Source organism: Dermochelys coriacea, chromosome 3 (genome assembly GCF_009764565.3).
Source record: "Dermochelys coriacea isolate rDerCor1 chromosome 3, rDerCor1.pri.v4, whole genome shotgun sequence".
NCBI lineage: Eukaryota > Metazoa > Chordata > Testudines > Dermochelyidae > Dermochelys > Dermochelys coriacea.
This window is the reverse complement of record NC_050070.1, coordinates 170,579,977-170,607,599: the sequence shown is the minus strand read 5'-3', so window position 1 is coordinate 170,607,599 and position 27,623 is coordinate 170,579,977. Positions and strand designations below refer to the sequence as shown.

Sequence of the window (27,623 nt, the reverse complement as noted above, 5' to 3'; positions counted from 1 at the left end):
GTCTATGCATTGTACTGGCAGTCCATAAGTGGATCAGCAATACTTCATGGTTCCACTAAGTAATTCTAAAAAGAAGGTCTAATAGCATTTAGTAGTTTAAATTACACATCTTTGGGGCACTATACACTAGACTTGGCAAGGAGAGTTGAGTGATATACGTTTTATTTCTCTTTTGCTCTTTTTATTTGTAGGTCTGTGGAAAATGCGTTAAGACTTTTGCAACTTTACAAACAGATATTTTTGGAGTGTCCTCTCTCCCTCTGAAATCTCTAGTGCAAATGACTCTAAATTCCCTTTCCCAGATATGCCCTACAAATTTACAAGCTAATCTGAGTTTTCTTCTGGATTGTAGAGGAGCTATGAAATGCAACTTTAAATAGAAATTTATCTAGATCCTTAACTGTGGAACAACTAGATGCTGTTCTGTATTCTGGTCGAAAGGTAAAGATATCATTTAAATATTTACTCTAAACAGATGCACATTATGGCCAATGAAATAAAATGTTTAACTATTTCTGTACATATTAACATTTTGTTCTTTAGAATTTAGTATGAAAATTTTTTTATGAGACTTAAAAATTTACTGTACACGAGCACTAATAGTGTTCTCAAAATATGAAAAGCTTCACAGGGCTCTTACTTGGCTTGTTCAAAGTCTTTCAGGAAGACAGAATGCTGTTTTGCCAGTTTTGAGAACATAAATTCTATTTTGTCATTTCATTTTATGGCTAATTTATTCATAATGTCTTGAGTTTGTAAACAAAACTAAACTTAATAATATGGCATTTTTCTTGTTACATTAATTTGGCTGTGCATATTTTTCCAACTGTTTAAAATACAAGTAAGAACATTTTATGTAACTTTGTAGCCTCTATAGTAATAAATTAAGGCTGTACATAAGAGTTTTAGTCCCTTGACTATAACGAATGAAAGAATTATATTTTTCATTTGATCTCCCTTTCCAAATGTTTTGCCCATGATAAAATGAGCTTTTTTTGAATAGTACATTCAGTAGCTCGTTCTCCTGAGAGCAAAAAACAAAGCAAAGGGAAAAGGTTTTGATGAAAAGTTATCATTTTAGCAGTTTTTGAGGCAATCTGATTATAACCACATTGATGATAATTTAATAACCATCAAAACAATTGTACATTTAATGTGAATATTATTAATGTTGAATAGTAGTTGATATAAAGTTTTATTTTTGGATTTGCAAATAGAAAACATGCCAGCATTTAAAGTATTAAATTTTACACAAATGAGAATGTTGTTTCATAAACTGAAGTTACACAATGGTAATATTTGTAAAACATTTGATATCTCACAAGTGATTTAAGTTGATTCAGTATTTAACTCTGCAAGCTTAGCTTTAAGCACATGAATAGGACTATGCAGTATGCTTAGTTGGACCCTGATTCAGGAAACCAGTTAAAGCATGTGCTTAAGCACACTTCCTGATCAGGAATACTGTCTTGAATTGGAGCCTTGTCAGGTGGTTAAAGTTTTTATACATGTTAGCAGGCGTACAATCTAAAACAACTTGAATCACAAGACTGATACCAAATGTTCTACTAATTTACCATACTGTAACTCCAATTTAGTAAATTTTCTTACTTGTATATACTGAAATCAGTGGGACAATTCTGGTGCTTAAGTTAAGCAAGTGGTTAAATGTTTTCAGGATTGGGGCCTTCATTAACATCTTTTGCCACTGAAAGACATCATTTATCTAATTATTCCGTGTGTAATTTTTAAATACTATTAACCTTAATCTTAACTTTACATCTACTTTACAAATAGAGTATCCTCTTAAAAAGGTCTCATAACATGAATAGTTCCAAAATGAATAATGTTGGACAGCAAGGCTTACAGTCCTCTTCTGCCAGATATAGTGGTTTATCTGCATGCAGATCTGTCTAAGGTTATGTGCTTAAATCCCCAGCCTGTCTTGTCCTCAGTTCCTGTGTCACTTTGTCCAGATGTGAATCTTGTACTGAGAATTTCCCTGTACTTGACAACTTCCAGCTTCTGGTCCAACTTTAGTCCTTGAAGATTGATAAATTTCAGTGCTTGGCATCCAACCTTGACTTTTCCTAGTGTGCTCATGGTTTGCAGCCTGTATAGGCTGGTTTTCACAGGAGCTGGTCTACTAATTTCTGGGGAACAGCAGCTTGACACCAAAGTGAAAATCAGTGGGACATGGGCTTTGGAAATTTAACTCCTGAGCTTTTTGCTCAGACATAGAATGGAATCCTGGTCCTATTGAAGTCAATGGCAAAATGCCCATTGAATCATAGAATCTAAGGGTTGGAAGGGACTTCAGGAGATCATCTAGTCCAACCCCCTGCTCAAAGCAGGACCAATCCCCAACTAAATCATCCCAGACAGGGCTTTGTCAAGCCTGACCTTAAAAACGTCTAAGGAAGAAGATACCACATCCCTAGGTAACGCATTCCAGTGTTTCACCACCCTCCTAGTGAAAAAGTTTTTCCTAATATCCAACCTAAACCTCCCGCGCTTAACTGCAACTTGAGACCATTACTCCTTGTTCTGTCATCTGCTACCACTGAGAACAGTCTAGATCCATCCTCTTTGGAACCCCCTTTCAGGTAGTTGAAAGCAGCTATCAAATCCCCCCTCATTCTTCTCTTCCACAGACTAAACAATCCCAGTTCCCTCAGCCTCTCCTCATAAGTCATGTGTTCCAGTCCCCTAATCATTTTTGTTGCCCTCCGCTGGAAGTTTTCCAATTTTTCCACATCCTTCTTCTAGTGTGGGACCCAAAACTGGACACAGTACTCCAGATGAGGCCTCACCAATGTAGAATAGAGGGAGCAATCACATCCGATCTGCTGGCAATGCCCCTTCTTATACATCGCAAAATGCCATTGGCCTTCTTGGCAACAAGGGCACACTGTTGACTCATATCCAGCTTCTCGTCCACTGTAACCCCTAGGTCCTTTTCTGCAGAATGCTGCCTAGCCATTCGGTCCCTAGTCTGTAGCGGTGCATGGGATTCTTCCGTCCTAAGTGCAGGACTCTGCACTTGTCCTTGTTGAACCTCATCAGATTTCTTTTGGCCCAATCCTCTAATTTGTCTAGGGCCCTCTGTATCCTATCCCTACCCTCCAGCGTATCTACCTCTCCTCCCAGTTTAGCGTCATCTGCAGACTTGCTGAGGCTGCAATCCACACCATCCTCCAGATCATTAATGAAGATATTGTACAAAACTGGCCCGAGGACCGACCCTTGGGGCATTCCACTTGATACCGGCTGCCAACTAGACATGGAGCCATTGATCACTACTCGTTGAGCCCAATAATCTAGCCAGCTTTCTATCCACTTTATAGTCCATTCATCCAGCCCATACTACTTTAACTTACTGGCAAGAATACTGTGGGAGACCGTGTCAAAAGCTTTGCTAAAGTCAAGGAACAACACGTCCACTGCTTTCCCCTCATCCACAGAGCCAGTTATCTCATCAGAGAAGTCAATTAGATTAGTCAGTCATGACTTGCCCTTGGTGAATCCATACTGACTGTTCCTGATCACTTTCCTCTCCTCTAAGTGCTTCAGAATTGATTCCTTGAGGACCTGCTCCATGATTTTTCCAGGGACTGAGGTGAGGCTGACTGGCCTGTAGTTCCCAGGATCCTCCTTCTTCCCTTTTTTAAAGATGGGCACTACATTAGCCTTTTTCCAGTCATCTGGGACTTCCACCGATCACCATGAGTTTTCAAAGATAATGGCCAATGGCTCTGCAATCACATCCGCCAACTCCTTTAGCACTCTCGGATGCAGCGCATCCGGCCCCATGGACTTGTACTCGTCCAGCTTTTCTAAATAGTCCCGAACCACTTGTTTCTCCACAGAGGGCTGGTTACCTCCTCCCCATGCTGTGTGCCCAGTGCAATAGTCTGGGAGCTGACCTTGTTTGTGAAGACAGAGGCAAAAAAAGCATGGAGTACATTAGCTTTTTCCACATCCTCTGTCACTAGGTTGCCTCCCTCATTGAGTAAGGGGCCCACACTTTCCTTGACTTTCTTCTTGTTGCTAACATACCTGAAGAAACCCTTCTTGTTACTCTTAACATCTCTTTCTAGCTGCAACTCCCAAGTGTGATTTGGCCTTCCTGATTTCACTCCTACATGCCCGAGCAATATTTTTATACTCTTCCCTGGTCATTTGTCCAATCTTCCACTTCTTGTAAGCTTCTTTTTTATGTTTAAGATGAGCAAGGATTTCACTGTGAAGCCAAGCTGGTCGCCTGCCATATTTATTATTCTTTCTACACATCGGGATGGTTTGTCCCTGTAACCTCAATAAGGATTCTTTAAAATACAGCCAGCTCTCCTGGACTCCTTTCCCCCTCATGTTATTCTCCCAGGGGATCCTGCCCATCAGTTCCCTGAGGGAGTCAAAGTCTGCTTTTCTGAAGTCCAGGGTCTGTACTCTGCTGCTCTCCTTTCTTTCCTGTGTCAGGATCCTGAACTCGACCATCTCATGGTCACTGCCTCCCAGGTTCCCCTCCACTTTAGTAGGGTTAAGACTTCCCCCACAATATGTTGGGAGGTTACCTTACTATGGTTTCAAAAGTATTAGGGCTTGTCTAATCAGGGATACTTCAGAAAATTAATCCAAGTAATTTTTTGAAGTGGATTAAACTGCATTAAACCCCTTTGTAGACACTCCCATTCAGAATTAAACTGGCCTTAATGTGATTTAGCTTAATTTACTTTTAAAGAGAATTAAACTAAATCAAATTAAGATTATTTTAATTCTGAATAAGTGTGTCCAAACAGGGGTTTAATGTGGTTCTATTAATCCAGTTTAAATTGACACCTTTAGTTAATTTCAATTAGCTTTTGTGAGTGTCCATTTGTAGATAAGCAAAAGGACAGTCAGCTAAGAGAGAGCATTTTTTAAAAAGTTTTGAAAGTTGTAAAATGACAAAATGCTGTACTAGAAAAAAAAACACACCTAGACTAAAAAGAGTATTCATTACATTTAATCTTTATTTCTTCATTTAACTGCTATTTGGCAACATCTTTACTAACAGAGTGAAGCTTATTATTTCATGCATATTTAACATGAGGATATAAGCATCACTTAACTCTTTGGATCTGCTGAATATGTTCCCACTAAGCAGAAATTATACTAATACTGTCCCAGTTAAGTAGCCGTCAGTGCCATTCATTATCATTAGGTTAAATTGGTTTCCTTGGAGCTAGCCCTATAAAATATATGATGATGAAATGATGTATATTGTACCATCTAGCAGATTTCCTGAACTGACATGTGCTCTAAAATTTTCCTCTTTGCCAATGAGAAAAAGCAGATCATCCTCTTTTGGGGACAGGAGAGTATTGGGAGATCAAGGGGAATGCGGAATTTAAATTTCCTCCCTAAATCTGTAGTGCTTGGTGAATTTGAAGATTTAATATCAAATAGAGTCCATGTTATTGTGCTAATTGTGAGTTGCTGGTACACTGCAAAAGTTTGAAAAACATTGTATTTACTTGAATAGTTTCGCCTTTGGAAAAAAAACACAACTTCATGTTTTCCACTTTTCTCTTCCCTGCCCAAACAAAGCTCGCAAGAAATGTGTATACCGCATACAGGTCTTGAGAGAGTATCTATGACTGTTTGGAGTAGCATTGTCCAATTTAACTCTATAAAAGCATACAATAATAGTACATATAGAGCTGAATGCTTGAAACAAATCAAAGTTACAATATCAAATTCAGTTCAGCTAGTCACTGAGGCTGGTATTTCAATACATTATATCGATACAGTACTAATAAAAATCAAAAGCTGTCCAAAACAATTCAATATATGTTAAGTGGTTTTAATATTAGACACTTCCACAGCTAACACGCTGTGAATCATATTTTTGCTACTGAAAGATTATCAACAAGGTCTAATCTTTCTTGCATATATTTTTAAAATCTAGAAGACTCGGGTGCCTTTGTTTCATAAAAATATGAAGGCACATTTTTAACTTGTGCATATAGGAAAATGTGTAACTTTAACTGGCCAGAAAATGTGCCCACATCATTCACCAGTCCAACTGGTTCACAAATTACAACCGACTTCTGTAGGATTCCCACATTCATATCAACAGTGCATAAATGCTACTTCCTAGTATTAATAAGTTGTACTCCATTATACTTGCCCAACATAGTGCTGGCTCCATTGTAGGTTTGAGCTCTCAGAATTTTCAATGACAAGTTTGGGTGAAAAAGCACAGTACATACCAGATCAGCCAATGCCTGTTCAATAGTAGTACTAAACTATTGAAATATTAATGTGTTCATAAAAAGCTAATGCCATCATTTGCCAAAGAATAAATAAAAATGAATGAAGAAAGGTTCTGTAAATACATTAGGACCAAGAGAAAGACAAAAGAAAGTGTTGGTCCGCTACTTAGCCAGTAAAGAGAGCTAATAACAGAAGACATCAAGAAGGCTGAGGGGTTTAGTGCCTATTTTGCTTCAGTCTTCATTAAAAGATGTTAATAGTGATCACATATTCACAGATAATATTAACAACAAGGGGGAAGGGATGCAAGTCAGAATAGGGAAAAAGAAAAGGAGTACTTGTGGCACCTTAGAGACTAACAAATTTATTTGAGCATAAGCTTTCGTGAGCTACAGCTCACTTCATCGGATGCATGAAGTGAGCTGTAGCTCACAAAAGCTTATGCTCAAATACATTTGTTAGTCTCTAAGGTGCCAGAAGTACTCCTTTTCTTTTTGCGAATACAGACTAACATGGCTGCTACTCTGAAACCTGTCATTAGAATAGGGAAAGAACAGGTTAAAGAATATTTCTATAAATTACATTTAGTTGTCAGCAGGGCCTGATGAAATTCATCCTAGAGGTACTTAAAGAACTAGGTGAAGCAATCTCGGAACTGTTAATGTTTATCATGGAGGACTTGTGGAGGATGGGAGAAGAGCAAACTTAGTATCTATTTTTAAAAGGCGACCAAAGAGGACCAGGGGAATTATTGACTAATCAGCCTAACTTCAATATCTGGAAAGCTACTGGAACAAATTATTAAACAATCGATTTCTAATCACCTAGAGGATAATGGGGCTATAAGTAAGAGCCAACATGGAATTGTCAAGAATAAATCATGCCAAACCAACCTAACTTCCTTTTTTGACAGGGTTATTAGCCTAGTGGATATGAGGAAGCTATAGACTTGATATATCTTGATTTTTAGTAAGGATTTTGATACAGTCTCACTTGACATTCTCATAAGCAAACTAGGGAAATGTGGTCTAGGTCAGTGGTTTTCAAAGCTGGTCCGCCGCTTGTTCAGGAAAGCCCCTGGCAGGCCGGGCCGGTTTGTTTACCTGCCACATCCCTCGGCCCGCGCCGCTTCCCGCAGCCCCCATTGGCCTGTAGCGGTGAATCGTGGCTAGTGGGAGCCACAATTGGCCGAACCTGCGGACGTGGCAGGTAAACAAACCAGCCCGGCCCGCCAGGGGCTTTCCCTGAACAAGCGGTGGACCGGCTTTGAGAATCACTAATCTAGGTGAAATTACTGTCGGTGGGTGCACAACTAGTTGAAAAAGAGTAATTATCAATGGTTCGCTGTCACACTGGGAGGATGTATCTAACAGGATTCCACAGGGATGTGCTCTAGGTCCAGTACTATTCAATAGTTTTATTAATGATTTAGATAATGGGGTGGAGAGTATGCTTATAAAATTTGCAGATGACACCAAGCTGGGAGAGATCGCTACCTCTTTGGAGGACAGGATTAGAATTCAAAATGACCTTGACACAATGGATAATTGGTCTGAAATCAACAAGATGAAATTCAGGAAAAAAAAAGTGGAAAGTACTACAATTAGGAAGAAAAAAAATCAAATGCACAACTACAAAATGGATAATAACCGGCCAGGCAGTAGTACTGCAGAAAAGGGTCTGGGGGTTATAGTGAATATGAGACAACAATGTGATGCAGTTGCAAAAAAAGCTATTATTCTTCACAGGCGTATTGACGGAAATGTCATATGTCAGACATGGGGAGTAATTGTCTTGCTCTACTAGGCATTGGTGAGGCCTCAGCTGGAGTACTGTGTCTAGTTCTGGATGCCACATTAGGAAAGACTGGATAAATTGGAGCGAGTCCAAAGGAGAGCAAAAAAAGATAAAAGGTTTAGAAAACTTGACATATGAGGAAGGTTACAAAACCAGGCGTATTTATTCTGAGAAAAGAAGACCGCAGGGGGACCTGATAAGTCTCTAGATATGCTAAGGGCAGTTATAAAGAAAGACTGTGACCAATTGTTCTCCACGTCCATTGAAAGTAGGACAAGAAGTAATGGGCTGAAGCTGCAGCAAAGGAGATTTAGGTTAGGTATTAGGAAAAACTTTAACCAATTAATCTCTGGAATAGGCTTCCAAGGGAGGTTGTGGAATCCCCATCATTGGAGTTTTTTAAGAACAGGTTAGACAAATGCCTATCAGGAATGGTCTAGGTTTACTTGGTCCTTCCTTGGGTAGGGGGCTAGACGAGATGAGCTATGGAGGTCCTTTCCAGCCCTACATTTCTATGATTCTGTGAAATATTCAACATTAACAAAGCCAAGAAAAAAACAAAACAACAATATGGGGAAGTAGAACCCATGTAATATTCCCCCCAAACACAGCCTTCTTCAAAGCTTCTTCCCCACACAGCCTACTTCAGGTTTAGCAAAGCAAAAGAGATTTCTTTCTTTAGAATATTGGGCAGCCAGTAGACTTCAGGACCTCTTTCACTCATGCAGACCAGGATTAGTATTTTATATGACAAATGAGCCCTGGTAAGAGTTGGGACAAATGACCTACCTAAAACATTGGGAAGGAGAATATCCCTTCCCCAGTACTTGCACCTATGGTGTGACCTCAATTGAATTGAGAGCAGAATTTATCTCTATGACTACAAGTTCAGAATACGTCACAGGCAGAGATGAACATATAAGAAAGAAACATGCTATTTCCATGAAATTGTGATTAATAATAAAAAATGAAGAAAGACTGATGGAGAAGTTATGCTGTGGACTGGGATGTAGGCAGTCTGGCCTAGTAGTCAGAACAGGAGTCAGGTCTAGTGAGCTTAGCAGGTGTCCAGGTTAGGGAACGAAGCCCAGGGTCAGCACCAGAGTCTGCCAATTACCAGAGCCAGGAGGCAAGCCAGAATCGGAACTAGGAATCAAAGCTGAGGGTCACAGAGTCGAAGTCAGATACCAAATGCCAGAGCTCAGGGTCAAGCCAGAGTCAGGGTCAGAAGTTGGTGCCAGGGTCAGAGCCAGGACTAGTAACTGATGATTGGAGACGAGGTGTAAGATCAGGAACTGGAGGAGAGGCAAGAATCAAGCACGGAACAGGAGCATAGTGGGAACAGGAGTGAAGGTAAGGGTGAGGTAGGAGCCAGAAGTAGAGGAGGAAGCAGGAAGAGAGTTAGATGCAAGAGGCAGCACAAGCAGGGGCCAATGCAGCCACAATAGGAACTCAGCTTGTTGCTTGGACAAACTTCCAGTGCTGACTTCTGGCTTAAATAGCATGGTTGGAGCAGGGCAATCCTCCAATTGGGGCTTTTTTGGGTGATGCCTTGGCTGAGGCTATAGACCTACCAGCTTTTTGGCCCACCAGGTTTTAGAACACGTTGGGTGGAGGCCAGGATGTGGTGCCTGCCTGGCGACTCCCAGGCCTGAGTTTGAGACCTGGGATATCACAAGTTATACATAAGAAATACCCTTTCAAATACCAGGTTTTTTCAATGCTTTCTAGGGATCAGTGTCTGCTGTTTAATTTGATCCATTTAGCTCTGTTTGCTGATGGGGAAAAAACCATGTCTGAACCCCCAGGAACAGGGAGTCACTTCTCATGTGCCACAGAGCTAAGGTTAAGACAGTAAGAAAACATTCCTCAGCAGTTCAACATGCCAGCACTGAGCACTATACGTATTTTCCTCTATATGAGGAAAAAAAATCTTGTATTTCTTTTGGTTTATTGTTTGATGTGCAGTAGGAACCAGTTATAATGTGTTTAATAGAAATATTCCTATACCTGATATACTCCTTTAGGGATTCTTTTTAAAAGGTTCAATCTTGTTTTCTATTTGGTACACACAAAGAAGTTAACAGAGATAGTGTCTTAATCTCAAATGTGTACATACACAGTACATTTTAATCTTGTAATCGGATGTAAATTCACCCATTCTAATGATGATGATCAAATCAATTCTGAGAGACCTTCCAGTAAAGTACCAGCCCTGTGGTGAATGCAGAAAAGTTTTAAAGATCAACAGGGGATGATAGCTCTGATGTATAAAGCCAGAGAGCTAGAAATCTGGGCATTTTAATGTAAAGACATTGCCGTTCTGACCAAATGCTTGGAAAAGGTTTTACCACTTAGTATTTTTATTTTGTATTTAGTGTACTAAAAATATATTTGTTGTCACAGTTAAACTAGGAAAAATATAATTATCTTATGCAAACAAACACCTTTCTGAATAGGTCAGTGTAGATAAACTTGTTTTGACAGGTTTTAAGGATAGAGCATTAGACAGAGACTCAGGTGAGCTGGGTTCTATTCTCAGCTCTGCTACCAGCCTGCTGGATGACCTTGGGCATACCACTTTATTTCACAGTGACTCCGTTATCCCCAAAATGGGAATGAGGATACTGCCCTCTTTTGTAAAGTGCTTTGAGATCTGTGGATAAAAAGCACTAGGTATTATTATTCATTTATTTTATCTTGCGCACAATGAAACTGCTGCAATGAAATGGTCTCCATGCTGATTTATAGATAGGTTCAAGGCAGGTTTATATGGCAACGAAAAGCAGAAATAGCACTCCATTATTGTCATAAGATTAAAGCTTTATTGTGTCTGTCTTTATATTCATGTTGTATTGGTTAACAATTTCATAATTAATATTTTAAAAGTTGGCACTTGATCATTGTGCTTTTATTTATCAAAATATCAGTACCATCCGAAGGCCAGTAATACAATATCATTTCTTTCCGCATTCTTTCTTGAAAAGGCTGGTGACCTCTTTTTGGATTTTCTACCATGTGCACAGAGTAAAAACAAGATAGGACTTGGAAAGGAGCCCAGTGATACTATTACATTTTTAAATCTTCATGCAATGTATAGACTAAGGACTAAGTCAGAGTAAATAGCAGTAGCCATTGCTACCAAGAAGAGCTTCACTTGAAAGGCAATAAATGGATCTGTTTCAATGTAGATCTCCACATCAACACTCAAATAGGGCAGCATACACTGGGGGAAAATACTGTAGAGAAGAAATCCTGCTAATATAGACTATCCTTGAGTTCACATAGCTTTTGCTATAGTGTTTTGTGGGACCTCCCCATAATGGTTACTGTGATGGACAGTTGCCGTTGCCATATATGAAAACGCTTCCAATCCTTAGTCTGTGACATTTTCCGTGCTGCTACCTATGTGTAGAAAGTCTTCACCAAGTACTGCTCTCTCTCTCACTGATCTCTGTTGCTGAGTTTTCCCTCTGTGAGCATCACCTGGTCCCTTTCAACATAACCCATCAGCCCCTCCCCTTGTCCTGTCAACCTTTCCATGGTTTCCAGTCCATCAACTTTGATGATTTTTCATCTGCTCTCAGCTCTCTCCTCCCTGTCCTCTGTTCCCTTGCTTCTACTGATGTGGTTGTTGATTGTCTCCATGCTCCACTCTCCTCCACCTTTGACTCTTTGGCCTCTCTCTCCCATCACAAGGTCCATCCTGCCTTGGCTCACCCCCAACATCCGCTTCCTTCACTTCTGCTCTCACACTGCAGAGTGTTTCTATGGAAATCCTGTGACCAGGCTGATTTCCTCCACTACAGATTTGTTCTCTTTATCAGTTCTGCCATCTTGCTAGATAAGCAGCCCTACTTCTCCAACATAATTTAATCCCTTACTCACAATCCCAGATACTTTTTGCTATCTTTGATTCACTCCTCAAACCTCCCCTCCTCATGTCTCCATGTCTCTCTCTGCACAGAATCTAATTAATTTCTTCAAAGAGAAAACTGCCAACCTATGACATGATTCTCCCTCCCCTTGGTTTCCCTTCGCTTTCCCTCCTACAACTCTCTTCCTCCTCCACAGTAACAGATGCAGTGGTTTTTCATCTGCTCTCCACCTCTTCTAACACTTCCACTTGCCTCAGTGAGCCCATCCGATCCCATCTCATCTCATGATCTCCTTTGCTCCCACTCTCATACCCTACATTACTCTTCTCTTTAATCTCTCACTCTCCTCTGGCTCTTTTCCCTCACAACATAAACATTCTTTAATCTTTCCCTTCTTAAAACAAAGTCATCCTTGACCTCACTTACCTCCAGCTACTGCCCCCTCTCCTTTTCATCTCTAATCTCATTGAATGCATTGTCTGCAATCACTGTCTGGAGTCCCTCTCCTCCAGTTCTATCCTAGATCCCCTACCATTCATTTTCGCTTCTTGCACTCCACTGAAATGGCTCTTGGTAAAGTCTCTAATGACCTCTTTCTAGCCAAATCTCAGAACTAGTACTCCAGCCTTGTCTTCCTCAACCTGTCAGCTGCCTTTCATACTAATGACTATGGCCACCTTCTTGACATTTTGTTCTCCTTTGTTTCCATGTCTCTGTCCTCTCCTGATTCTCCTTCTATCTCTCTAATTGCTCTTTGAGTGTGTTCATCGGAGGATCCTCTTCATCACCCTCCAACTTCCTGAGGGTGTTTTTTCGGGCTCTGTCCTTGGTCCCCTTCTCTTCTCCATCTATATCTTATCTCTGGTAATCTCATCTGCAAACACACATTCACCTACCGTCTCTGTTCTGATGACTCACAGATCTACCTCATTACTCCCAGACCTGTCTCCTCCTGTCCAAACTAAAATCTTGACCGGTCTCTCTGACATCTCCTCATGAATGTCTAGCTGTGTGCCCAAGCTCAACATGGCTAAACAGAGCTCTTTATCTCCGGCCCCCCAAGTCCTCTCCCCACTCTTTCTCAATCACTGTCAACAACAACACCATTCTGCCTGTCACTCAGTAATCTTCGACTTGGACCTCTCTCTAGGTACTCATATCTAGGCTATGTCTAAATCTTGCAGATTTTTTCTGAGTAATATCTCTAAGATATGGTCATATCTATCCATCCACACAGCTAAACTGTCATCCAGGCTCTCATTGTCTGCCATCTCAATTACTGCAACATCCTTGTCTCTGGCTCTGACAAATGCAGCCTTGCCCCACTCATATCCTTTAAGAATGCTGCTGCAAAAACATTTTCCTACCCCATCATTTTTACCACTGACATCCCACCATTTGAAAGGGGCTCTGAAAAATATTCGCACAGCTACCTCATTATCCTCCTTCAGATCCCTCCTTAAAACTCTCCATTGCCCTGATGCCTACAAAATTTGACAACAGTTAGGCTGCTGATAGGCTCACACTATTGCCTATTATACTGACCGATCCTGGGTATATTTATTATGCAATCATAGGGTGTAATTCCAGCTTAAGTAGACAAACTGAATAAGCTCAACAGAGAGAATATATATAGTTCTAACAGCTGTGAAAAAATGTTCTTGTATGCCATACCTGCAGTTGTGAAAACACATTATGAAAACAGACTTGCCAAACCTTGATTTTATCCATTTTGTGATAGCCAGCACTTTTGGAATACACAGTGTACACAGTGCTTGCTGGAGCTGAGTCATGTTCCTTTTCAGCATTCCACTTTGTACTTCATAGTTTAGGTTGAGGAATGTGGGGGTTTTATTTGCTGTATACCAAAGAAGCAGAGTAAATGAAATTAAAAAATACTTCATAGCTCATTTTCAGTCCTAAATAATGAGCATTGGGAGGAATTATCAAAGGCTGAAAATGCAAATTGGGATGGTCCAGAGGACTGGGATCTGAGGATTTGGGTTAGGACCTTCTCCAGCAGGAATGTATTTGGTAACACCATTATGCATTCACATATAAGGTCTGGAATTCTTGGAATAAGCTTTGGGAAGCTTGTATCATGCTTACATTTATTTGGATGTATTGTTTCTGTTGACGAGAATTAGGACAAGGGTTCCATTTCAAATGCAATCTCATAGACTAAAGTAATACCTGTGCTATAATTTGGACTTCTGTATTTCATTCATGCTTTATGAGTAATGTAAAATTTTCATTTGCTTTTAAGATTGACCTAGGCCCAGGATGGTCCCAGGCCTGATCTCACTGTCCCTCACCACCAATTTCTAGAAAGGGTATGGATGTGTTGAACACTGGAGAAGCAACCACCTTAAAGAACAATGGATCCAATCCCCCTCCTTCCATCCATCCCCCAGCAACTCCTTTAAATAATGTTGAGTCTGAAAGGAGCCACCCCAAATTCTCTTTGACTGAAGAAAAGGTGGGTACAACTTACAGGCCTCCCAGCCTGGGTGGACAGATTTGTGCTAGTAGGGCTCAAGTTAGCACCCTGTAAATAGCAGTGTAGATATTATGGCTCTGATGGAGACTTGGGCTAGCTACCTGAGCTCAGACCCAAAGGTGTGTGGCCATGGGCATGATCTTAGGTGGCTAGCCCAAATCTCCACCCAAGTGGCAGTGTCCATACTGCTATTTTTATTGTGCTAGCTTGAGTCCTGCTAGTGCAAGTCAGTCTATCCAGGCTGGAAGGCTCACTTCCAGCTTCAGTGTAGACAGACCCTTAGGATCTTTGAGGGAGGAATTTAAAGGAATAAATTGGGCATTTTAAATTCTTTCCACGGCTTCCAAGCAAATAGCGGTTGGGCCAAATATAACCCAGAGCCTTGTTTGCACTAGAGTTACTATATGCATATAAAGAAAAGAAGTACTTGTGGCATCTTAGAGACTAACAAATTTATTTGAGCATAAGTTTTTGTGAGCTACAGCTCGCTTCGTCGGATGCATTCAATGAAGTGAGCTGTAGCTCACAAAAGCTTATGCTCAAATAAATTTGTTAGTCTCTAAGGTGCCACAAGTATTCCTTTTCTTTTTGCGAATACAGACTAACACGGTTTCTACTCTGAAACCTGTCTATATGCATATAGTCCCCAGAATAGGAAGTCCACTGGGGCAATAAATGTGGTAGTGTAAAGTAGCTGTAACCTTTCCTTTGCTGGAAGGAGGGGCTGAAAGGGACCAAGGTGGGTGTGGGCAGCCTGGATCAGGAGGCAACACAGTCATATGGCTGGGAGATGTGCATCCTCTTAGTGGATTTCCCATGGTGGAAATTAAAGCTTCCTCCCAGCTGGAACCAGGTGAAGACACTAGATCACTGCCTGCCCACCCTTGACGTGACTTTCCCTCCCTGCCACTCAGGGCACAGAGACCTGTTACATTCCATATGCCTGGCTCAATTAATCTGCCCTACTAAACAAACTGGTTCTTGGCAATGTGTGTTTGTGTTTATGTTTCTTCTTGTATCTTTAACTGTATGCTCATGAGTTTTCAATCTGGCGAATAACCTTTACAAAGGAGAAATAAAAATTCCCTGTATTTTATTATGTTCCAAGTTCAAATGGTGATTTCTATCTATGGAAAAACAGCAAATATCCTAAGTTTAGTAGGCTCTAAGATGCCAGCAAACTACACTGTATGTCTCACCTTATCAATTCAAGTAAGTAAAGACCCTAAATGCTGTGTTTGACTTGGTCCTTTTATTCTTCCTGACTATTTAATAATGAAAACACAATATTAATAATAACTTTGTCTCCAGATTGCTTTATTCTTTGTTACCTCAGGTGTATATCTAAACACAAATACACTAAAGGACTACATTTTTCATCTGGTGCATAAGGGTTTTAGGCATGCAACTCCTGTTATTGTTAAAGTTGCTTGCCTAATTCCCTAAGTGCTACACTAAAAATTGATCTCCACTAGCTTCATTCTGTAAAACACTTTGAAATATTTCATTTCTGTTTACAGGGCTGTGACTCTCAAATAAGCATGTTAGAAATGTCCTGCAGTGAAAGTACCTCCTCTTGTCAGTCCCTAGTACATGGCTCAGCTCCAGAAATCCTCATCGGCCTACTTTATAATGCCACAACCGGAAGACTATCAGCAGAAGTGATAAAAGGCAGCCACTTCAAAAACTTGGCAGCAAACAGACCACCCAGTGAGTGATAATCTCTTTTTTTTTTTTAATCATCCTAATACTTGTGGGGCTCTTAGTGGTGGGAACTTCAATCCTATCATTTAGTCTTACCCAGTCAAAATGAAATAGAGCAATCATCAACTAATCTGTTTCATGTTTTTATTTCTAGTCAGTTGGGAAATAGCAAAAATCTAAAATTCAAAATATTAGTTATAAGTTGACAAGATTGTTTTAATTTTTCATGATTACTGACTAGTAAATTACCTTTATTATAATGATTAATCACTAAACTATTAATGCCTCACATCACAGGCCAGGAATAAAAAGTTACCATTTTTAAAGAAAAAGTATATGCCAACTAACACTAGTGTAAATATGGTGAAGCTGTTGCTGTTACTAGGGAACGGATGCTACAGTCTTTAATTGTGTATGGGCTTGTGTATGTATGTGATATATTTGGAAAAGTTTATATTTAACGTTTGAAATCTCAGAGGAGACAATCTAAGACAAATTCTAGCCTTTGTCATGTGATGCAGTACAGATCACCACTTAACTTGGAAAATTCATCATTGGATGGAGCTGGGAAAACTTTTTTATTTTAACTTAGTCTGCAAAATTGACTCAAAATCAACCTTGGTTTGAGATGAACCTGTATCTAAAAATATCTCCAAACTTTCTAAGTTTGTATTTTGAGTTTGAGCATAATTTCCTGAAATAAGACACATGGAATAAGTCAGATGGTATTTTTCCTCTGTCTAGTGTTCCAAATTTTGGTTGGATGTATTCCTGGAGGCTTCCTCACATGACATAATCTTTAATTACAGATTAATCTTAAATTCCTGGAGACTCCAGGACAATCCCGAAGCGTTGGCAACCCTACCTCCATCCCTGACTGATTGCTCCTTCTTATGTGATGTGGAGAATAACCCCAGCTAATCAGAATCCATTTTTTATTTGGTTCTTATGTGATTCCATTCTAATTCTCTGATCTGACTTCGCAAAATTCAGTAGGTGTCTGTCTGACTCAAGCAGGTTATAACAAGATATGTCTGGATGCTCCAACCTTGGCCACATTATTCCCCAATCTAAGTTCCCTCTAAGCTGCGCGGCCACAAAGCTGCCTGTTAAGCACTGTGCAGGCTCTCAGGGCTGCAGCGGGGAGAGATGCCATGGACATGCCCCGGCCCTGACCCAGCCCAGTTCCGAACCTGCTGGGGACAGTGGAGAGGCACCCCAACCCAACCCAGCCCAGCCCAGCCCCAGACCTGCTGCGTCGGGGGACAGACGCCCCTCCCCCAGCCTGGCCCGGCCCAGCCCCAGATCTGCAGCAGCTGGGGAAGAGGCATCTCCCGTCCAGCCCACGTGCTGCTGCAGAGAGAGCGAGCTGGGGGGGAGTCCTCTCTCCCCATCGTTGCCCCGGGGAGCCCCACTGCACCCCAAACCCCTCATCCCCAGTCCCACTGCAAAGCCTGCACCCCCAGCTGGAGCTCTGATCCCCCCCACATTCCAACCCTCTGCCCCAGCCCTGAGCCCCTCATCCCTGGCCCCACCCCAGAGCCCACAACCCCCAGCCAGAGCGCTTATCCCCTTCACCCCAACCTTCTACCCCACCCCTGAGCCCCCTCCCACACTCTGAATCCCTCGGTCCACCCTGTCACATGAATTTTGTTATGTGCACCAATATGGAAGTGATGTGTCACGCCATCACCTCCATATTGGTGCACATAACAAAATTCATTCCACACATGGGTGGGGAAAATTGGAGGGAACACTGTCCCCAATCCGCAATTTTCCTACCATTTTGCAGGTTTATCTGGCAGGCTGACAACGTTAAAAAAAGCTGTTTTCATATCCTGTCCATCTCTGGGATTGTTCTCTTCTTTAGCAGCTGAGTCATAAATGGGACACTAAGGCTTGAGACTCTCTCCTCTCTCTTCCCTGGCTCTTTACTTATCCCATTCATTACCTTTGTCTCAGCCTTCTCCTCCATCTCCCTCTCTGAATATCTTTCTGCGGGGATGGAGCTGAGCTTGGTGGTCATGGATGGAGAAGGATATGACATAATCTTAGCTGCCTTTGTGTTGCCAAGCAGCAGCTCCAGAGACATCTCTTTGGAGTCAAAAACTAATAGAGATTGGGGATTAGAGAGACAGGAAAGGCTGGAGAAAGAGAGAGAGAGAGAGAGATGGGGAAACATGAAGGACCCAAAGACCCCAGATGAGGAAGAAGAGCAGAAGATGCATGGAGAGATGGGGATCTCCCTGGCAAGAGAGATGAGTGTGGAGAGGGACAATGGAAGTTTGAGTGAGGGGATGAAGGTGGAGATGTGAGAATCAAGGTAGGGTAAAGATGAATAGGTAGCTGCCCCTGAAAGTGCTGGAGAGAGGGAATAAGCTACAGTTTCCTATAATACATTAGTGTACAAATTTTATGCAGATTAGATCTTGGGGGGGGGTTTATTTCTGGCAAGTCTGGCAGTGCCCTAATACTTTACTTTCATTCATTTCCCAGTTATTGGGAATTACCTTATTATTTTATATTTTGATTAGTATAATAATGAGGGCCTAATTCTATATGTGCAAACATGAGATCAAAGTTCTGTTTTTTCCATAAAGCTGAGATGTAATCTAATTTCTAGTTCTGATATGAGTGCTAAAACACTCATGATCCCATAAAATCCCAGTTTCACCCATGGATCACAATGAGATTCAATTGTGAAAAGTAAGGTTTTGTTCAGACATGACCCTTTTCGTAGATGAGGAATTGTGAACTCATGTAAATTTGGTGAAGTCCTTTCAAACCAAACCTGGAAGGGTTCCTGCATCTCTATTACTGTTATAAGAGTTGTAGTGAATTTATCACGCTACAGACTGACCTATACTAACAATCAGAGTTTGGAATTTGTTCTGATATAATATCTGTAGTATAATTGTCACTATAGTGTGATGAAGATGAGTGTACTAATCCAGATGAACTTTTATGTATTTTTAAAATTCCATTATAATTTAATATTATAAAGTAGTGCATAAACTTTCATATAGTAATTATATGCATTAGTTTTAATTAATGAGTTGTTTAAATTTTAAACTAAAGATGGATCCACATTTGAATCCCAGGTCTGAGCATCTGTGAACTTTGCGGAAGTTTAGATCAGTTTCACTTTGTGATTCAACTTCATCTCTGCTTCAAACAGTCGCAAAGTAACTTTAAATATAATGACTGATCAAGATCATTATACATTTATAGGATTAACTTTTCAGGTCAATAATCTTTCATTCTATTATTTGTAATATACTGAGCATAATTACTGTGTGTAGTCTTACTTAATATGCTGGAGTTTGCATGAAAAAGCATAAGGTTTGATAAAGAAGATACAGTGATATCAACCTAGTCTTTTATAACCTGATCACATGAATGATTCTTTCTATGTTCAATGTGCTTTAAATCCAATAACTATTAATATTAAGATCTCCCATTATTTAAGCAGTGTAATTTTTTTGGTAAAGATTACACAATGAATGTACAAAATTCTCATTTCATTAAATTTTACCCAACAATCCTGTTGTTCAATCCTCTATCTGAACAGAACTGCTAAAGTTTTGTGTTCTTCCGCTCCAGTGAACAGTGTTTCCTCTTAAACTTTAACCTTTGACCCTCTCTCACCAAACTATTGACATCTGGACATTATTTCTTTTACTGCTTTCCACCCCCTGTTGTCAGACGGACTGTTCTGTTGTCTAAAACACTTGATAGGTGGACAGGTTTATATAATCCGAGGTGAGTTCCTGTAGAGACTAATTGGATGTTGTCTTTTTCATGCAAAAGAAAACTTGCCAGCGGTAAAGCTGTCCATGGCTGTCCACCATGTAGTTTCCAAAATGTACATTTATTATCTGTGGCACTGTTAAAAGTAGTGGTAGCACGTATCTCTGATTATGGATGATGGTATTTCAGAGTATCTAAAAAGTGAAAACATGCAATGAGCTGCTTTTTACACAAGCTCTAATCTTTTAATAATCTTCTTGTCATATATACGATAGGAATAAAAAAGCAGATTTTTTCAGACAATTATATACTTAAAATGAGTAATAACTTTATGAAATACAAATGCTTTATACAGTATGCAGGTGTCATGACAAACAAAAAAAATACAGTTTTAAAAATAAAAGGCTTATCACTCAAATACTAAAATGTGTTAAATGCATTTTACAGTATATATTTTAAACATTACATCAGCATTTTGAAAGTACTTCCTAAAGCACTAGGCAAGCCACATCTTAAAGAACCATGTTAAATTGTGCAAAGATTATTTATTTTCTCTCCAAAACACATTAAATGTAATCTTGCATGAAACTAGGAACTACAAAAGAGATTTAATCTGTTTTGTAAATATCCACCATTTAATACATTTGGCTACATTTTGGTCTTTAAATGTAAACAGAATCAAAAAGTCTTAAGTAAGAAACCACATCCATGCAGAGATTTTTTTTTAAGCATTTCATCCTTAGCTGTTTTGATGTCATTGCTGCACACCAACATTCGTTTTCCCTCTTCATTAGTTGTCTTCATTCCACTTGTTTGTTCTTATTTTCTGAAAACTCAGTGATATGCTTTTCAGTGTTGTGGCTAGTTGAAGCTTGCTAATTGTTAATGCTGTACCAATCTGCTTTGTGTACAGACATTGGGGGTGGTGGGGAAGAGAAGGATTATGAGAAATACCATTAACTAAACTCATTAACATAATGAAAATACCAGTTATGTCATTAGTGCAATAAAAATATTTTTGCTTACTTATCATCTTCTTCACATTATAACTATGTATGTCCAAACTGAGCTATGTTCAGTCAACATGGTATATACCATATCCTTACTCAGTATGTTGTTATATATCTCGTTAGCAAAAAGTCCTAGTCTAACACACAGCTAACATTCAAAAATGTTGTTTATTTTGTAGATACATATGTTAAGTTAACACTGCTGAATTCCATGGGTCAGGAGATGTCCAAGTGCAAGACGTCCATCCGCCGAGGGCAGCCAAATCCAGTATACAAAGAAACCTTCATTTTTCAAGTGGCACTATTTCAGCTTTCAGATGTGACACTCATACTGTCTGTGTATAATAAACGCAGCATGAAACGAAAAGAGATGATAGGCTGGATTTCTCTAGGTCTCAACAGCTCAGGAGAAGAGGAACTAAATCACTGGACTGAAATGAAGGAATCCAAAGGACAACAAATATGTAGATGGCACTCATTACTAGAGTCTTAATAGGTAGTACCAAGGGTCAGTTGTGGTTCCAGGGAGTACCATGTTTAACAAGACTGTCCCTTAGTCACCACTAAGAGATCTGTTATGGAAGTAACAAATTCAACATTCCACCTTAAAGAATGCACAGTGTGCGATGGAGCAGAACATTTTACACATTTTCTTCAATTAATTTGTCAGACACCTCACTAGTGTCAGATTAAACCTTTCTGTACACAGACGAGATAGCAATCACTCCATCCCCTTGATGCTTTCAATACTGTTTGGTTTGGGATTGTTTTCTATTTAGCAATTCAAATATATTGTATGTAAAAATCCCCAAATTATTATAAAATCCTCCTATCGTGTTGGATTTTTTTAGTGCTCTTATATTTTAGTTTCTGACCTGCCAACATCCCAATTGAGGGACATTGGCCTTTAATACAAGAAACAAATTATTAAACTGTGAAACAAGAAAACAAAACAACAACAAAAAATCACCACTGCTTGGGAAGAAAGCTTAATAGTGAATATATTGTTGTTTTAGATTGATTTTGTTTTTTATGCATTAACTTAGTTGCATTAACTTTTCATTTCTGATATGAAATTAGTTTGAAAAACTCTGGGACTCAGTGGAATAAGGTGAACTTTGACCTAAAATAAATGTTTCTTCAATCTGTGATAGGAACAAGCTCCACATTGTGGCATAAATTGGGTTTTTCCCCATTTGCCGTGCTGCTGCCTAACCCAAAGAGACCCGATCACTGTTCTGGTCCCTTGCAAGTCTGTTTAGACAGGTTGTACCATAAAACTATGCAACTTTCTGTTGAAAGCACTTCCTGTATTCATGTATTCCAATGTAGGAAGCTCATAGAGCGCAAGTTGACTAAAAAATCTTTTCATCAACCCAATTGATATGCATTTCTTTAAAATGCCAATATTGTGAAGATTATGTTGAAAGATCACAGAAGAAACAGTAGTAGTTAAACTGCTACGGCAAAGGACCAATTCTATGACTTTGGGGAAAAGAAAGATATGTTTGTTTCCTTGGCTGGTCATATGAATTGCAGAGTTTCAAGAACCATAATTTCTAGTCTTGTTGGAGGATGAATACAGGGGATCTAGAAGAGAGTTATTTCCTCTCTATTTTCCAGGTGGCAGAGAGAAATAGGGCTAACCCATGAGTTGTCAAGGCTTGCATGGAACACTGAACTCCCAAATGTATGGGTCCATTTGCTCTGCATGTATTTAAGGCCGGCACGGTTGGCTTCATAGCAACATCATGGTAAAAAAAGAAAAAGCTGCAGCATAATGGACAAATTTTGCCTTTGGATATGTACCCACAACTTCCACTGACGTCAGAGAGGCGTGGGGGTGTATGTGTACAGCTTGAGGTTTGGGCCTAAGTACCGTAAGTACAGTAGAGTCTCACTAATTCACACTGACTGCTAGATCCAATTCAGATTACTAAATATTGTGGATTATTGAGTAAATAATGACACGTTTTTTAAAAAAAAAAAGTCAGGATTCTCAAAATGAATTTTTTTATTTATTACAATAATTTTCATTTCATCTTAATTGCTACTCTACTTATCTGAGCAAACATACCAAAGTTTATTTCTTAAAAGTAATTAAGTCTTACTAATGTGAGACTCCCCAGTGCAGCATTCACTGAGAAGGAGGGTGCGATCGCTGTATTATTTTTGGTGAGAATTATTGATGTTGTAGTGAATTTGGATAAAGAAAGAAACTCTTTCTTGTTACCTCTGAACAGTTCAACCTTTGGGATACAAAGACCGTCAGGTACTGTGTGATTGCATATAGCAAGTGTATAAACTTAAAGATGCATCATGTGACTCTCAGATACTCACAATGCTTAAATGATTTCATAACCCCTTTCCTAAGAAATCTCCAGTTACAGTTTTCAACTAATGTTATTTTGTGCCTTTCATATCACACTAGTTGAAGCTGCTAATACAAACGGATGGTTGTATTTGCAGACTGGGCCTTCAGTTTTTATTGGCTTAAGGATTTCTCAGAACATTGCCACAGGAATTTTCTTTCCTGTCTTGCATGTTGTTTTTTATGTAAGGCACAATAAATTTCATTTTGGTAATTCAAACATCCAAGAACTTTGATTAGCCAGAAACATTGTAAATAGCAATACAGTATAAAGTGTTCCTTCCAGTTCTGTTTGTTGCTCAGTTTGTGAGGTGCAACTTCAAACTCGTAAATGTTTAAATAAAAATATAGGTTAATTTTATGTACATAAGAAAAACCACCTCAAGTTCCCCAGCTCATTTTGGTTTCACTTACAATAGACACACTTATTTACTGAGTTACTACCAGGAAATATGTCATACGTAACCTCTCAAGGGTCATAAACCACTTATATTTATGAATATTTTGAAGAAGTCTTCTAAGATCTTCTAAGATCAAATATTGTCTGTCAAGGGTTGTCTCTCTTGTACAGGTTTGTATAAAGTGGTGTACAGTATTTCACAGTAACTACTGAACAAGATAATTCCATTGCAGAGCATGGAAAATATCTCAGGTCACCACTGACTATATTACAAATTTAAACTTGGTGAGTCTATAACCTGGAAAAGGAACCCAAACTACACTAATCAATGTGAGCAATCAAATTCCTTTTGAAAAGTGATATTGTTTAGGAATGACATTTTCATATATTAACAATTCTGACATATAAGACATTAACATATTAATGTAGACAAAACATGTCTAGATGCATGTTGAGTACATCTAACCAGATTCTTTTTGTTAGATCATGATTTTTTCCAAGATTTTCATATATGATTTTCATAGACTCCATATTCAACAAGTGTATCACAAAATTAAAGGTCTTACTTATTTAGGCTCATGCAGTATAAATGTATATGAAGAGCTTAAAGGAATTTCTAATTTTACATGGACATCATATACAAGTAATAGAATGTGGTCAGATGTTTTTGTCTTTCAAAACTAATCACATCATCCTCCACTGGAATTCACATGGGAATTTTTATAAATTGGTGGAAGCACTGGTAACTGCTATGTTGTTCTTTATTCCCAGGTCAGTGTTATGACTTGTGGTTTTGCTGGGGTTTTTGTTTTGTTAATTACTTAATGTGAATCTACATTCCCATATTCTAAATCTGCCTTTAGATAAAGCTTTGTGCAAACCTTACCCCAGTGGCTGATGCACAGAGTCTTTTGTATGCATTCAATAGAACAAACCTCAACCAAGGAATAGACAATCCAAAGAACAAAAACCCTGGTATGAAGTAGAAGGAAATCAGAACAGGGCCTTTGTGCTGGCCTCAAAATTGTGCATGATTCTATTTTCTCTTGACTTTTTCTGTTGTTGTTTACCCTTCAGACTTCTGTTTTAAAGGTACAGTCAGCACTTATAAGAATTTATCAAATGATTAAATTCTTTTTCTCCTGTATATCAGGATTACACAGAGATTACAATTCTTGAATTGATACTGGTTTTTGTTACAACACCACAATGGTTTTTTACACCTTGGGTTGACATAAAACAGCAAGGTTTCTTGGAGAAACTACACTTAAAAGGGTTTTCTATCTTTTCTGCAATATATATACCTACATATTTGAAGAAAGGATTAAAATCTTACAAATAGGATTACAAAAGTGAAAGAGAATGATTGGCTCCATACTTGAATTTGCATAAAAGATTAAGGGCCAGATTGTGACCTAACAGGCCAATACGAGGGAATATGAAGTTACCAGGTGCCCTGTTACTCCCCTGCACTGGCCAGTAATACAGCAGTGCAAGAGGGAGGACAGCCTCCTGTGCAGGTGGGTGGGGAGTGGCAGAGCCTAGGCTCCATTCCTCCATTTGCCAGCCAGAACATGCTCTGGGGAGGGTGAATCTGTGCCAGGTATAGGACTGATACAGATAACTTTGCCCTGAGCAAGAGGGGACATGGCACGCGCAGTCACCGTCTGGTTCCCAGTCTGCTCCTGCAGCAGCACATCTACATGCTGCCCCTTGTGCTGGGCTTGTGGCAAAGCCACAATTCAGCCTTAAAGTAGGGTTTAGCTTCTTGGCTGACCAGCAGCTGAGGATTTGCTGGTATACAAGAGCTATGCATTCAGCTACTTGACAAATACAGCATAGTTTCTAAACATAATTAAAGTCCTCAGAGCGTAGTAATAAAATGAAGGTTAAAAATACAGTGATTACTTGAAATTAAGGCATGCCCTTTTACTGGTGTCACAGGCTCTATTTATCAACTGAATAAGCCCATAGGCTATAATGGAGTATACAGTTTTTCAGCACTCTAGAGACTTTCACCCATAAACTATTGCAATCATTCCTATTGGCTACAATAGTGCCTGTTTTTATTATTTTCCCGCCTGACACTTGGGGCGGTTTCTTTTTTTTTCTACCTCCCCCACTTTGTGTTTCTGTATTACTCTGTTCATTCTCTGTCCTCACTCAGGGGCCTGGTCCTGTGAGATGGCAGTCACCCTCAACTTCTGTTGTCCTCAGCCGCTTGCTTTTGACAGCGAGGGCACTCAGCACCTCTTATCACAAGGCATGAAGTGGAGTGCAAAATAAGGCAATTGACTCAATTTTGGGTGCCTTGCACCATTAGAGTCGGTAAATGACCTGTACTCAACAAACATTGTTTTTAAAAATTGTCTCCCAAACTAAAACCAAATAATCTCAGTTACTATGATTCAGTCATCCCCCTACATTATGACTACCTTTTAGATTATTGTTGTGAATTTCCCTTTCTTTTATATATACTACCCTTGTAGATTACTGCTGGTGAAATGCAAAGTCACGAGAGCTTCAACAAAGAGATGAAAGGATGGAATTTGGAAAAACTCTATCTTTTAATACAATAAAAACTCCTATTGACTTAATTGAGAGCAGGATCAGACTCTTTACCTATCCATCACATTTGTCTGTAGGAATGCTGTCTTGTCTAAAGCAGTTCTCTAATATTATGGCATGTCAGTAAATATTCCTGGGGGAATTCTGTGCCACTGTGCAATGCAGAATGTTGCAGAAATTAATGTTGTGCATGCAGAATTTCTTTTTCCCTGCCCCCCCCCCCGGAAATGGGCTGCAGAAATGTTGGCTGCCACTAGGGGCCACAGGACCCAGCAGAGCCCTACTCACAAATAGAAGACAAGGCCAGTGGGAGGGGAGGGAGAGGGACCTGGAGTGTTCCCAGTGGTTGCAGTTCTCAGCACAGCCTGAAGGAAGGAGACGGCAGTGCACAGGAAACTCCATGCAAGCCCAGGACCCAGCATCAAGCTGTTTCTCCCTCTGGATCCCTGGGCTTTAAGAGAGTAGGGTCTGTGAGTGTCTGGGTCGAGGGCAGGGAGCCAGCAGCTGGTCTCTGGGAGAGAGGGGGTGTGAGTATTTGGGCTGGGGAGGCCCCGCAGCTGGCGTCTGGGGGGAGAGGGTGTGTGAGTCGTCTGGTGGGGGGAGGGCTGCAGCTGAGAGGAAGGGGATATGAATATCTGGGCTGGGTGGGCCATGGCTGCACTCTGGGGGGCAGGGGGTGTGTGTCTGGCTCCCTGACTAGGTTCTGGGGGAGGGAAGGGGGCAGAGAAGCAGGAACTGGGAATTGTCATAGAGGTTTCTTTAACTCTATATTCCTGGGGGAGTTTTTTGTGTGTCTGTATTGTGACAGCCATATTTGCTGACAGGTATTTTGAAATAAATTACCAAAATAATTGAAACTGGTGTGATTATATAGTGTTATTTTGACCAATAAAATTTGCAGAATTTTAAAATATTGTGTGCAGAATTTTTAATTTTTTGGCGCAGAATTCCCCAGGAGTAAATAAAGCAGACTATCCTCTCTCCTTATGTTGAATTTTCAGTAAGAGCTAGACATTTATATACTCTAAGGATTCTATTCGCCTATTGAAATGCATGCCTAACTCCTATTAATGTTAATGAGAGGAATTCACAGACGTTAATGGGAGAATAGACCCAAACCCAAAAGAGTAATAGGATCATCAGATTAGAGTACTGATATGCCATGGTACCTGCAACACAACCAAATGTGATTTCAATTATGAATGGAGGTAAAAGCCAATTATCAGGAGACAGTTTGAATCTCAAATTTAAGTGTTTTAAATAATCTTTTTCTCCCCTCTTTGGTTCTATTTGTTCCAACTTCTGGATTCTTTCTTTTACTTTAGCATTAACTTAACATTTAATAAAAATGGCCCACACCTATTTTGATTGTTTTAACTGTAGCATT

At 39.8% G+C, this 27,623-nt stretch overlaps 1 protein-coding gene across 2 annotated transcripts in view; it reads left to right on the top strand.

Moving 5' to 3' along the window:
• Window positions 1–26,756, top strand: part of SYT14 (synaptotagmin 14) — a 183,417-nt gene extending 156,661 nt beyond the window's left edge. Inside the window, exons 7-9 of one of the 2 annotated variants that reach the window (XM_038397631.2) lie at window positions 15,954–16,143; window positions 19,843–19,899; window positions 21,077–26,756. In XM_038397631.2, the coding sequence (XP_038253559.1) occupies window positions 15,954–16,143; window positions 19,843–19,899; window positions 21,077–21,390 (561 nt within the window). In that variant the 3' untranslated portion in view covers window positions 21,391–26,756. The remainder of the gene's footprint in view (window positions 1–15,953; window positions 16,144–19,842; window positions 19,900–21,076) is intronic. The other variant, XM_038397632.2, reaches the window with a different exon arrangement.
• The last annotated feature ends 867 nt before the right edge of the window (window positions 26,757–27,623 follow it).